Source organism: Candoia aspera, chromosome 2, assembly GCF_035149785.1.
Source record: "Candoia aspera isolate rCanAsp1 chromosome 2, rCanAsp1.hap2, whole genome shotgun sequence".
In the NCBI taxonomy this organism is placed as follows: Eukaryota; Metazoa; Chordata; class Lepidosauria; order Squamata; family Boidae; genus Candoia; species Candoia aspera.
In genome coordinates, this window is record NC_086154.1 from 13,785,977 (window position 1) to 13,799,917 (window position 13,941).

The window sequence follows — 13,941 nt, forward strand, 5'->3', positions numbered from 1 at the left end:
CTATGAATGATTATTCTTGAGTAAATCTTTACTATTGTTGTTAAACAGACATCCCCAGGTACTGAATCAGTCTTACAGTAATACTAAAACCTATTCTTTACTGCAAATGTTGCTTTTCCTCTTCAGATAAATTCCATGAAATCCTCTCTATGTTGATCTTGTTATTCTATATCCTGATATAGAACCAAGTTGCTCTATTTATTCTGTTATCGATCAAAAAGAACACTTTGGATGAGGAACTGTGAATACAACATCATTTGCATCTAATTTTAGGTTGTTGCTCTTGATTTGGCAGTTGGATTCCCAAACTTTGCTGCCCTTGCTGTCCCTCCCCACCAATGGCTCAAAGGCCAAAGGGAGTAAGGAAGGAGAGATGGGACAATTTTGTCTTGTGGATTTCATTATACTACCTTTTTTTTCTTTGAACGTACTTCTTATTATATATGTAAAACTCTTCTTAATAAAAACTACAAAAAATACTTTCTTTAGTGATAAATTCCATTTACAATGATCTTGGCCTCTTGTGCAGTCTAGCCACATGAGATAATTCAAGCTGCAATTGAAAGCCATTACGACAAAAGGGATAGGATTCTCTTCTCTTCTAAATAAATTTCTCATTTTTGAAACAGGGAGAGATGAAGCTGCTTGTACGGATTCTTGCTGGTTTTCCCTCATTCTTCTCAAGTGGTTATCCTTATTCTTCCTCTTCTTACTTATTTTTAAGAAATGAGAGGCAATTCTATGCTTAAAACTGCTTGTTCATTTCATTTCATTTCATTTCATTTCATTCATTCATTCATCAAATTTGACACCGTCCATCTCCTCCCACCAGGGGGACTCTAGGTGGTTTTATTAATTATTAATTAATTATTAATTATTAATGCCAGTAATGTTATGATTCTGCCTGAATATGGATCATGATAAATAATAACACAATGATGGAATTCAACTTATCTATTTCATTTCTCTGTCATTAAAGTTCACAGTCACATTCAAGGAAGGAAGACTTAAGAACACATATAAAGCACTTTAATTCTAAGTGATATTATTTTAAATTAGCAGTAAATTATAGATTAAAAAGATAGATTCCAAAATTAAAAGGTCTCATCAGTTTTCATCATCAGATGCTCCTTCACATTCAAGTCAGGTCTGAGAATAACGATGTAGCATTTGGGGACAAAAATGCAGCCCAGTAAGCCCAGGCTGGAGGCCAGAATAGAGAAGAGTTGCACAGCTACCATGTATTTCCCTTTGGTGCTGAGGTAGGTGGGGATAAAGGAGAGCCAAACGCTGCAGAAAACCAGCATGCTGAAGGTGATCCACTTGGCTTCGTTGAAGGACCCTGGAAGTTTGCGGGCTAGAAAAGCCAGCAAGAAGCAGATGGCAGCCAGAAAGCCCATGTAGCCCAGGGCAGTATAGAACATGGTGATTGAACCTTCATTGCATTGCAGCAGGATCTGTCCTGGTTGGGAATGCAGATTGAAATCTGGAAATGGGGGAGAGATTCCCAGCCATAACATACAGATGCCCACCTGAACACCAGAGCAGGACAAGACAATGGAATTAGCCAGACTCTTCCCCAGCCATTTGCTCATCCTGCTGCCTGGCTTGGTGGCCAGGAAGGCCACCACCACCATGACGGTCTTGGCCAGTAAGGAAGACACGGCAACTGAGAAAACAACACTGAAGGCAGTTTGTCGAAGAAGGCAGGTCACTTTCTTGGGGTGTCCAATGAATAGAAAGGAGGTCAAGAAGGAAAGGAGAAGAGAAACCAGGAGAATGTAGGTGAGGTCCCGGTTGTTAGCTTTGACAATGGCAGTTTCTTGGTATTTAATGAAGAGTCCTAGGACAAAGCCAGTGATTAGAGACAAAAAAGAAGCAATGAGAGCCAGGATGAGACCCAAGTTTTCTTGATAGGAGAGGAAGCTTATAACTTTGGGGAGACATTGATCTCGCCTCTCATTGGAATGCTGGTCATCAGGACACTTTTCACAATGGGCCGCATCTGAGGAACATAAACAATTGCTGTCTCACTAATGAATTGGGTGGCAATGACTCTTCAGCATCTCCTGACTAAATGACTAGGAAGGGGTCAGCAGAGTGGAGATAGAGCATTAAGCATTTACTCTGGGTTCCTTTTCTCTCTCACTGATGGCTCTTGATGTAAAGACTGCTAATCTAAGCTCATTTGTTCTGCTTTTCTTCCCAGGCACAGATAGACAGATCATGTGCTTTAGGACGCTTTCTCTGGTAGTCAGTTTGGTGCTGGGTTTTGCTTATTCCTCTGATGTACGTCCTGTAAATCAGTCTCCTTTGTGTGGAGTCCTTGTTGCTTTCTGAGCGTGGATGTTTGCTTGTAGAAGTGTCATCACCCAACCAGGTAACATCATCAGTACTATCATCAGCATCAGCAGCGGGAGCACTGATGGTGTTACCTAGTCAGCTAATGAAAGGTCTGCAAGCAAAGACCTAAGCTCAGAGAGCACCAAGGTCTTCACAGTTCAACCCTGATCTACATGGATAGGATAGGATAGGATAGGATAGGATAGGATTGGATAGAATATGGAATGAAATGGAATGGAATACTTTTATTGTCATTCCACTATACACCAAAGTGCACATTACAATGAAATTTCATTGCAATTGTCTCACAGAAAATAAGTACTATACTATATAACATATATTCTTTCCCATTCCACTCCAGTAATCATTATCCCTAATAAATATCACCATCCTACATACAACATGCACCACAATGAAATGAGAGGGGATTATTAAGAGTTCAGGAATGTAATAGCCCAGGGGACAAAAGTATTACAACTGATTTATACTGACTGTTTTATGAGATTTTAATGTTTATCTTTTGCACTTGATTTTACTGTAAACCGCCCAGAGTCCCTCTTTTGGGAGAGATGGGCGGTGGGTAAATTTCATCAATCAATCAATCAATCAATCAGTCAATCAATCAATCAATTACCCAATTCAACTGTTCTGCATTGAATGCAGAGGAACCTTTTACCAGAGGGTCACAAGCAGAACAAGCTGCAATGCAGGTGGGAGGGGTCACTGACAATATTTCACTATACGCTCTATCCTGAATGGGAGGACGTGAGATCCCCATTATCCTCTCTGCTGCCCTCACCACCCACAGAACAGAGTTCTTATCTGAGGCACTACAGCCTCCAATCCAGGTGGAAAGGCAATTGGTCAATGCACTCTCCCTAGTGCCTATATAGAGAGTAAGGAGGAGGGGAGGTGGAGGGAGGGGGTGTTTTCCCTTGTCTGGTGCTGAAAATGTGAATGCTGCTGTGCCCGTTGTACCAAGGAGGCAGCCTTGAGAGCCCAGGTCAGACTATTCGTCATCTGCATCCCCAGGAACCGCATGATACTGACGGACTCCCCAGCTGTGGCATTAACAGAGTGGTGTAGGGCTGAGCCAGCTCTTTCTAAAATCGAAGATGATCTCCTTAGTTTTTTCAACATTTAGAACCAGGGTATTTATATTACACTAATCCACCAAAACTTTCATCTCCCCCCCTTAAGCCCAATCTTTGTAATCCCCGGTAAGAACCACCACCGTATACATTCTCTTCTATTGAAAACTCCTTCCTGTTATAAGACTTGTGTCACTAATCCCACCAGAAGGGAGATTTCCACACCCACACATAACTCCAAGAGAATGGTCTGGCTTATGGGGCATCTTGCAAGTAAAATAGATAGCCAGGTTAGTAGAATGGAGGCTTCCTCAGCAGATGGACGCATTTTCCATGCTTCAATGGGCTTGGGAGTTAACCACGATCAGGCTTGGTTTGAACTTGGATGGTGCTCCTTCTTTGCTCTTGAGCCACTTGCCTTCCTGCATGGAGATGGTTCCTTCCGTACATGGAGAACAGTCGTAGCAGCAAACTGGGGCTCCCTCTCTTGTGAGCTTGGTGTATCCTGGGAGACAACTTTCAGTACACCTCGAGAAAGGCACCTTCTAGACAGAAAGAAAATGTGGGGAAATATATGAATCAGGGGGATTACATATCTGAATGAAAACTAGTTACAGCTTGGGTTGATGAACTGGGCTAAACCATGGTTTCTTATAATCATGGTATTTTGAAAATGACATAGATGAGTTTTACACAGTGAGCAAAGTTAATAACCATCTTTATGCACCATAATTGTTCACCAGAGCAATGAACTGAATTGTAACAAATGCTCGAATCGGTTCATTATTAAATGCCACCCCCGAGTTGGGTTTATCTTCCAGGGATCCTTTCGAAAAGCAGGATTTGCAATGAGAGGAAGGAGAGGTTGCCCTGAGACTGGTTGTTGACAGTAACAACATTTAAAGATCCTGAAGCCAAATTTATGACTCTTGAAATAAATATATATATGATAGATTGGGTAAGATGGGTGATTCTGTAAAACAAATGTCTGGAAAAAAAGCAGAACAAGTTAATGATAGAATTGAAACTTTGGAGAATACAGTAGAAGCTAGGGCTATGGAATTAGAAAGCGGAAAGGACAATGTGGCTCTGATGGAGCTTAGAGAGAAGGAATTCTGCCTGAGGTTTAGAGCCATTCCAGAGAATCCAGATGCCGATGTCAGAAGAAAGGATGTTCAGGCATTGCCAGAGTTTTTCAATCGGGAAGGGGAAAAAATTGATGAAGCAATTGAGAAGGTGTATCAGATAAATTCCTGTTTTGCTGCAAGAAGGCATGTTCAAAGGGATGTATTAGTGCCCTCTGTGAGAAAAACAATGAGGGACCAAGTTCCGCATTGCCATTTTAATACACGATTGAAGATGTAGATATAATTATGTGATAGGAGATTCCTATCAGAATTTTAAGTAAGAGAAAAGATATTTTTTCTGAGATACTGAAGCAGAAGACCCCATTTCGCTGGGAATAATTGGAAGTAGCAATTTTCACTGTTGCCTTTTTTTCTTTTAATGAAAACTTTATTCAGTTTCAACACAGATAGTTAAAATACAATGTAATTTCAAAACTATGTTTTAAATTTACATAGTAAATTTACAATGTTAAAATTACAATGTAATAAAATACAATGAAATTTTTCCCTTTGAACAGAAGAAGATTTCGATTGACCTCTGTTCAAAAAGCCAGAGAATTCTTGGGAAAATTTAAAGGAGACTTGGAGGAGGGTCAAATGGATGTGGTGGAGAAGAGATCTCCATGAGAAATGATGATGAAGCATCAGTGGTTAACTTTTGGTGACCCCTTGAAAAGAATCCACGGAAGTTTGCTTTTATATATGATAACAGCAGTGAGAGAGAGATTTTGGAAATTGTTCTATGAATTTTATTCAAATCTGTATTAAAAAACAGGAGGTCTCCCTGGAAAAGGTGGATGAATATTTGAAGAAAAAAAAGTTGCCAAAACTTTCTCAATCAGAGAAACCATCTATGAATAGTTCTAGAAGAACTTTTGAGGTAGCTGAAGAAATAAAAAAGATTAAAGTAGGGAAAGCACCAGGGTCAGATGGACTTCCCAGTTCGTATTATAAATGTTTTGAGGGTCAACTTTTACAACCTTTCTGCAATGCCAGAATCTTGGAAAGAGTCCAGAATTGCCTCATTACCAAAGGAGGGACAAGTTCTTACTTTAACTAAGAATTATAGACTGATTTCATGGCTGAATAATGATTATGGAATATTTACCCAAATATTGGCTGATAGATTGAAGAAGATTTTACAGGTCTTTATTCATGATGATCAATGTGGGTCTTTACCCAAAAGGCAATGAAGGGAGATTGTGAGGACTGTGTTGGATATCATTGAATACATACAACTTACAACCCTAAAACAAGTGGCGCTGATTTTTCTGGATGCAGAGAAAGCTTTTAACAATTTGAGCAGGAAGGATCTTATCTGCACAAAGGTGGAAAGATCTGAAATGACCTACAGTGGAAGAATGGGTGGTGAAGTTGATGGAATTGGCTGAGATGGTGAAATTGACAGCTTTGATTAGAGAAAAGACACTGAATAATTTCAAAGCTACCTGGAAACCCCTTCTGGACATTTTGCATGAAGCAGAAAAAAAAGAAATCATGATATATGGATTTGATGATTAGAAATAATAATGGACAATAAAAACAATGAAAGCCATGTTCTACATTTAGAGTAAAAAACTTAATGTAAATGTACACATATCTGTTGGGAAGGAAATCAGGAGTCATTCTTTTCCAGTATTTTCTTTTCTTTCTTTTTCTTTTCCTGCACTTTTGACTTTCTCTTTTTTTGCACTCTATTCTTATATTTTACTTTTTATCCTAATTTTTCCTTTTTGTTAGCTTTTATCTTTTGATCTTGAAAATCTAATAAACTTTAATGATAATAAAAAAGAAACAAGAGCCTTTTAGAATGGTCTGATTTGGATGGCATGGTTATTTATCATATGAAAAAATTAAAGTAAAGGTAGATTTTAAAAATCATTATATCAGGAGTGTCATAGTATGAATATAAAATAGATAAAAAAACCCAGGCTATGCCTAAAACACTTTTGTTGGCCTCAGCCCAAGAAACATTTTACAGAAAAGAAACTGTGGGCAAAGAAAAATGGTTATCCTAGAAAGATTTGCTGGTCCAGGAAAACAAAGAGCTGAAGATGGAATTGAGAGAACAATTGATGGTAGAGGGATTTAGTTTTCAGTGGTTTTCATGTGCACAATTAAGGGAAAGAATTAATACAGATAAAAAGTAGCAGGAACAGAATATGAGAAAACAGAGTCTGAAAATGAATTTTGTACAAATGATGAACATGTGATTGCTAAAATGTTTAAACTTTTGCTGAGATTTGAAACAGAAGAAGGGCAAATTAAACAAGCTATGGGCAAGAACTTTGCTGATAATATTCAGATGGATCAGTGGCAGAGAATGCAGTTAAAAGGTTTAAAATCCACATTGTTTTACAATTTAAAAGAGAACTTTTCTAAGATGATGTATTTTTGGCATACAGTACAACACCAGAGACATTTTCAAAGATGTATTAGGGGACTTCTAATTACTGTTGGAAATGTGCAAAACCTGAAGGGACATTTTCTCATGCGTGGTGGACTTGTGAAAAAGGGAGAAGATATTGGACACAAATACAGATGGTAATGCAGAGAGTTTAAGAGATTAATATTCAGATGAAACCAGACTTTTTTTTATTCGGAGTTATGGACAACCAACTAGAGAAGGCTCATTTCTTCTCATTCCTTTTATATTTCACTATTTTTTTAATCTTATGTACAATTTTATTTTAATAAAAATATTTTTAAAAAAGAAAAGAAAAGGCAACAGGCAGTGTCGACTGCAAATATCACCAGCTTGAGTTTGAATCGCCAAAAATAACAAACTCTGGGTAATGCAGTCCAAAGCTGCAGAAGGAAGTGGGAATGGCCTTGAGGGACGGGTGGCAGAGTCACTACCAGGAGAACGGTCCGATAAAAGAGGCCTGAGTCCATGGAAGGACTGAAATGTATGCAAATGTCTCAGCCAAGACCCTCTCTACTTCTCAAACAGGTAGACGTGAAGGAGGGGGAAAGAGCATTCTGACTTGCAAGATTCTGTTACTCTACATAATAATCCTCAAACTCAGATATATAACAGCAGAAAAATACAAAAAAACACACATACAGTCAGACTCAGCTACCTGGTTAAATGACATTGGCCATATGATGGCACTCTGATTGATGGAGATCTTGACTTCTGAAGAGGCCTCTCTTCCGATCTTTCCAATTGTCACCCCAGCAGCAGACTTGTTGGGAAATACTGCCCACTCCATGATATCAAAATCAGCAGCAGGATCTCCATTCTCATCCAAATAAACATCATCCTCAGTAAGATTGTGAAGCTGGAAGTTTCTTAGAAAGGGATGAAGCTAGAAAGACATGGAGAATTACCACTGTACCTTACACATTCCCATTCGAGCCCTAGTTCAAAAGTGGGGTGCTTCAGGTAAGCTCTACTTTCTCCAACATTTGGGACGAATCTGCTTAGGGACTTAATCTGTATGGCCTTTCTGTTTCTCAAAAGATCTCTGGCCAGCTTGTTGCCCCCTCACCTACTGTCTTCAGCCATGTCATTTTTTAGAAGGAACCATCCAACCATCTGGGTGCTGAAAAAATACATATTTGGCTTCAGCATCTACCTACAGGGACAATCCTGATTTGTACCATTCCACTTTTGCAGTGCTTCAGCTTTGCAGAAATATCCTGTGTTTTCAGATGAGAATCTCCTGGTACTGTATATGATTGGCAGACCTGGAACCTTGGCAGGAAGCTGAAGTTGACTAGTGATACAGAAAGCCACTGAAATGGACAAGAAGTCTTGGGATTTGGTAAAGTGTGTGAAAGTGCTTTTCTGGGCCTTTCCTTACTTGCACCTAAGCATGTCAGAAACGAGCTTTGGCAATATCCTTTTTGTGCCTTGTCCCCATCACACTGCCTTCATCACTTCTGCAGCTCTTGAGTGAGAAAGCCTCAGGTGAACCTCAGGTGCTCCACCTAAAATATTTTTTTTTGGTGAGTAAGAGCAGCAAAAGGTGGAAGGTAATATATCTAAAGAGTTGGACACAGCATGTGTGGGACATGGTCCAACAGAGCTGCACAAGAGTGGTGGCAACATCTTCCTGTCCCCCGAATGATGAATGGAATATGTCCTCCTAGCAGGGGCAACTAACCTTTGAAGGTTGATGATATGAAAAAGGGAGGAATGATTGGGAAGTAGAAACACATGGAAAACGGGCAAAGTTCAAACATCCAGTCTGGAAGAGGAGACACATCCTAAGGAACTCTTCTCTTTCTGATCTTGGTGTTTGTTTCGATACAGCTAAGAGCTGGGTGTAGAAGAAGGGCCACGCAAGAGGTCCAGAGATGACAGATAGTCCTGCTGCCAGACCTGCCCCATTCCTGCCGCTGTGCTATGTCTTGAGGATGTACGTTCCTTTGCCTGTTGATGCCCTGAAAATGGAAGGCAGCAAAACCAGAGAGGCTGCTTCTTTTCACAGACGCTGGGATGCAGAAACCCCACAGGCCACTTGGAAGTTCACCAAAAGAAAGGCAAAGGAGGCAGCAAATATCGTGAGAGTGTATTACTTTCTCGTCTCCCAGTGTTCTGCAACTTATTACTTCACCGCTTTATGAAACCAAGAGGTGGTGATGGGAAGGGTTGGGAGTAATGATTGGGCTACCCATTCTAAGATTTTCCTTTCAAAGGAGGAGAAAGAGCCAAGAAAAGATCTTGGTATCAAGTCCTAAGTGAGAGGACCAATAGAGAAGAAAAAGTTGATGAACAATTTGTTTAAGAAGCTGCATTGTAAAGAAAGTCAGCTGACCTGGGTGTTCCCTGAAGACCCTGGAAAGGGCACAGAACCCACATCCTCTTAAGGGGGCAGAACAGGAAGTGAGAAAAAAAATTCCCTGAACTAGAAGCTAAATGAGGGCAATGTTGGATGGTCAAGAAACCTGATGGTTTCTGTAACATCCTGAAGCTGATTTATTCTGCAAATAGGGAAAGAGCCTTCCTCTTCATTTCCTGTTCTCCCAGCTTCTCAAACCAGCACATCCCTTCACTTTGGGAGATCTAATAGCAGAATCTCTCCTTCTTTCTCTCCAAGCCTCCACATTTGGTCAGAAGAAACACTCAAACTTGGGCAATTGCTGTGTGGACTATCCCACCTCATGTCCAATGCGGCCCATTTTTAACAAAGGTGAAAGAATTTAATGTGGGTCATTAGCAGACATTCAGAGAAAAGTCTTACTTGCCATGGCTGTACATAGTCTCCAACCCTGATTCTCCTCCGGGTCAGGTGGGACGAATAGACAGCATGGAGGACTCTGGCCACAGCCTGGACTGAAGTGGCAATACTGGAGGCGTCCTCAGACAGAATTTTGGCAACCAAATCACGGGGAGGGATCTCCCAGTTCTCTCTTTCTGTGCATCTCTTCCGAACTTTCTTAGACAAAATAGGGTGTGAAGAGGAGCACTGAAATGCCGTCTCCCCAAATTTATCACTGGCAAAGAAATACGTGTTAAAATCATAATTTTGTGTCCTTTTGTTTGCCAGAGTTAAGAAAGATAACAAAAGATGTTTATGCTGGAGATCAATCATTCGATAAAACAATCTCACAGATATGTCTGGCAAAGTTGTGGCCATCCACACTTTCTCCCCAAACACCTTTTCTGATTTTTCTAAATATCGGATTAGCATTGCTAGCGCTATTGTGGCCTGAAAGTCCAACTGAAAAACAATAATTTTGACTTCCCTGTTGTTCAAATTAGAAATCCTTTTTTTTTCTTCGCCTACTGTATACAACAGTGGAATGGTTTCTGAGAAGGCAACGCAAACCCCTTTCTTGAGGGCCACAGGCACAAAGGAACTCCTGAACCTTTCTCCACTTTCATTGTCCGGAACAACAAGGCCGATCCACGTCCATCGGAAATGCAGGAGCAGTTTGACAATCGCCAAGTGAGGAGGCTCTTGCTTTGGACTCAGCCGGTAGAAGAAAGGGAAATGCTGTTTCTGCTCAGGAATGTGGCTGATGACCCCATAGTTGATCTTCAGTGAAAGAGAAAAAGTGAGGGATTATCTTGCTGATTCTCCACTACAGAGATGTCCTTTCCCCCTAGTCTTAGATCTGAACCATGATATCGGCTTTCCCAATTGCCAGTCACTCTCTTGCTTAGAATGTGAGTCTGATTCAGTAGCAAGGAAAGGGGAACTCTGGGAGACCAGCTTATTTTTCAACACCGATGCCATTAACTAATCCCAGAGTGAAGAGAAAGGCATTTGCATGCATACTATTTCAAGTGTCCTTTAAGCTCCATCAATCGGCTCTTTTCATTTGTTGATATCGGCCAGGGCTACCTTTTGGACTTTCTGGAGACTTTACAAACTGGAATTACTTCAGCATCCATTCTTACCTGTGGGATTTTGTAGATGCCCAGCATGGTTGTCACATGATGAAAGAGCTCGGAATCAGTTCCTTCAAGCACTGTCAACAGATGTTTTGGTCTCCCACATCTGTAGTTTGGTACATTCTCCTGCCCTGTTGATAGCAAGTCCAGCATGGCTTCAAATGTCATTCTTGCACTGAAGAAGTTCTCATAGAGGCTGTAGCCCAGGGTGAAATTGTGGAGCAGCCTAGGATGCTGATTGATCTCATGAATGGCAAGCAGGAATGGCAAGACCTGGCTGAAACTCATACCCTTCATACTACAACACAGGAGATATTAATAGGTTGTTGTCTTTGGTTTATAAAGTCAGGTGGTATGGGCATTTTTAACAAAACATTTGAATTCTGTCTTATGACTATGCTAAGAACCATTCAGAAATCCACACTCTGAAATCAGTGGAATAATGATGGAGTGGATGAGCCTAAAACCTGTAAACTGATCTGGTTGATCTCATGAAGGGCAAAGAAGGGTGAAGCAGAGCCTCACAGTCACAACGTTGCAATGCTAACAATGGTCAGGCTCTCATTGCTCCCTCAAAAAATAGCTAATTCCGCTGCCATTTATTTCCAGGGCCTTTCCAGGTGATAAATTTCTCTGGATGTTCCTATCAGGACAGTCCCTCTGATACCAGTGGGAGCTTCCTTCCAAGACAATGAGCTGTATTATTTTTTCCAACTTAGAGGAATAGCCCTCCAGCAAAACTAAGATACTCATAATAAGGAATGAAACGGATCAAGGATTTTAGCTGCTGGACACATTGATTCATTACGGGAAACCATCCCCAAATCTGCAGTCTGGTTTCTGTTTAATGCCATACATCTCTTTTTTGTAGGATATTTCATCTATGGAGGCTTTGGTGCTCCCTGAGCGTAGTTCATCTAGGATTTCTTTGACTAGCAGTTGTATCAATATTTGAAAGGAACTATTCTGGCAAAATATTTTGACCGTCGTGTTTCATTGATTGTTTGCTGCTTTGAATTCCAATTATCTTTGTCTCTTAAGCTATTGATCTATACTGAAAAATCTCTCTTGTGGTCCTATTGCAGGTTGGCTTGTCACAGTAGGCTTCACTTGGTTACTCTGTTAAACACATACTGATTTTGCTCAATACGCTCTGACACCAAATGGAGGGCCCCAAGTCTTCTTCTTCTCCTTCTTCTTCTTTATTTTTCTAATAGAGTCCCAACCTCCTTATTCAGAGACTAAAAAGGCCCGGTTAATAACAGATCATCCTGGAGAAAGACTATCTATGTGGATGGCAAAGAGTCAACCCTGACTTGGTGAAAATGACAACCTCACTGTCACCAGCAGAGGATCTAGTTAGTCCTGTGCCCCATCTAAGGCAGCTGGAAGTGCTCATCCCCAGAAGGGGCTTCAGCTTGAGATAACTGTCACACTCGTCCTTTGGCTGCTCTTGGAGGAAGGAAAGGGAAGAACCTTCTTCCAGAGTGATGCTCCGTCATTCTGGGCAGGTTGAAACCCTTCAGCGTTGTGTTCCTTCATTGCTTCTTTCACAGAGAGATTCAAGGAGCTATTTATTCATTCGTTTGACATTATGCTATTTTCTGCTATCTCTTAACATTCCTTTGGCATTGAATAATATTTTTGCTTTTGCTTTTTATCTTATTTTCCGATACAATATTGAATGGATTAACATGCTACAATATTTCACCATATTCAACAGCAGATGGTGATTCTGTTATGTATCAATATTAATCACTGTACTAATTCTATGCTATTAATACTGATTTTAATTTTTAGTTACTTTCTTCATAGTCTGCAAGCATTTTTTTTCAAGGAAGGACAGTTTTCTTTTAATGCTAATTTATATCTGGCAATGTTGAAAATGAAATGTATAAAATAAGAGTATAAAGGTCAATATGAGGTACATAGAATTTACCTCAGCAGATCGGTGACAGATTTCTACCTCACGGTGTAGAAAAGTTACCACCCACCTGAAATGTGCTTTAACTTTTTTTGGAAAGGCTGAAATGGCTTCTGTTGAATTCCTTCCAAATCCAAGGGACCTTTGATAGTGCTAAGAGATGATATGCCCATGGCCACTTCCCTTTCTGTTTTCCACCCTCCCTGGTCTCTTTAGTTCTTAAAAATTTAAAAAGCTTTCTATTACTTTAAAGAAAAATTAAACAGGATGCTGGTGTCCTGCCGTGCCAAGCCGAATGCCAGCCTCTCCCTTGTTCTGGGATGCAAAGTGGCTCACAAGCCATCTTTAGAAAGAAAGCTGAAAGCCAGTGGGGGAGGACTGTGGCCACTTGCTGGGGAGGGGAAAGATGAGAGAGAGAGAGAGAGACAGACAGACAGACAGACAGACAGATGATAGACAGCAGTGCATCATGAAGGACATTGAAGGGAAGGGGAATCTAAAATGGGAAAGAATCTCATTTCTTTGCCTTCAGCTAAAAGAGTGTTTGGTGACGCTCCCTGGCATCACTCAGAGTGATTTTGTGAAGAACCAAGGCACACAACCCCCTGCCAAATTTAAGCCTTTTCCTTAGACTAAATAAAGAGGAAAAAGGTGACCAAGACCAGGTACCATAGGTGGGAACTTCCCTATTAAAAGAAGACAGTGGAAAGGATTAAATTAATCAGCAGGGTTAAGTACACATCAGGAATTACCTTTCAAATGTGTTGGTTGGAGGCTTAAAGAAAATGTATGGATGAAATACAGTGCTAGATGTAGATATGATTCCACCAATCAGGAAGTCTCCCGGCTTGTAGTAATTAAATGCGTATTCTTCCTCTTTTTGCACTTTCAGTGGACATTTGGTCATCAGTGTCCCACAAGGAAAGCAGGACACCAGGAGAAGCAGCAGCAGCAGAATTTCACCTCTCATGGTGGAGATCCGCTATTCTTCTCTGCGACCAGCCCCACTGGCCTTGGCCTTCTTAAGAGAAGCTCAATTCTCCAGCCAGGAGCACAGATGCATGAGCTTGATCGAGAGGATAGGAAATACAGCCTGGTACCCGATCT

General features: G+C 40.6%; 1 protein-coding gene across 1 annotated transcript; it reads right to left on the minus strand.

The window, feature by feature from the left end:
* Positions 1-1,094: 1,094 nt before the first annotated feature.
* Positions 1,095-11,198, minus strand: LOC134489888 (vomeronasal type-2 receptor 26-like). The gene is made up of 5 exons (XM_063292759.1): positions 10,917-11,198; positions 10,342-10,551; positions 7,645-7,872; positions 3,853-3,979; positions 1,095-2,005 (listed from the first exon to the last, which is right to left on the minus strand). Exons 1-5 carry the CDS (start codon positions 11,196-11,198, stop codon positions 1,095-1,097), a joined length of 1,758 nt encoding a protein of 585 aa, XP_063148829.1.
* Between the last annotated feature and the right edge of the window lie 2,743 nt (positions 11,199-13,941).

Bases quoted from the DNA above. Each gene is read 5' to 3' on its own strand.
- LOC134489888 (XM_063292759.1), bottom strand. From the start codon at position 11,198: ATGAGTTTCAGCCAGGTCTTGCCATTCCTGCTTGCCATTCATGAGATC. The intron at 7,873-10,341 runs GTTTGCGTTGCC...ATGTCTTTCTAG, and splicing joins CTGTGGCCCTCAAGAAAGGG to CTTCATCCCTTTCTAAGAAA. The intron at 3,980-7,644 runs GTAGCTGAGTCT...CTTTCTGTCTAG, and splicing joins GGCCAATGTCATTTAACCAG to AAGGTGCCTTTCTCGAGGTG.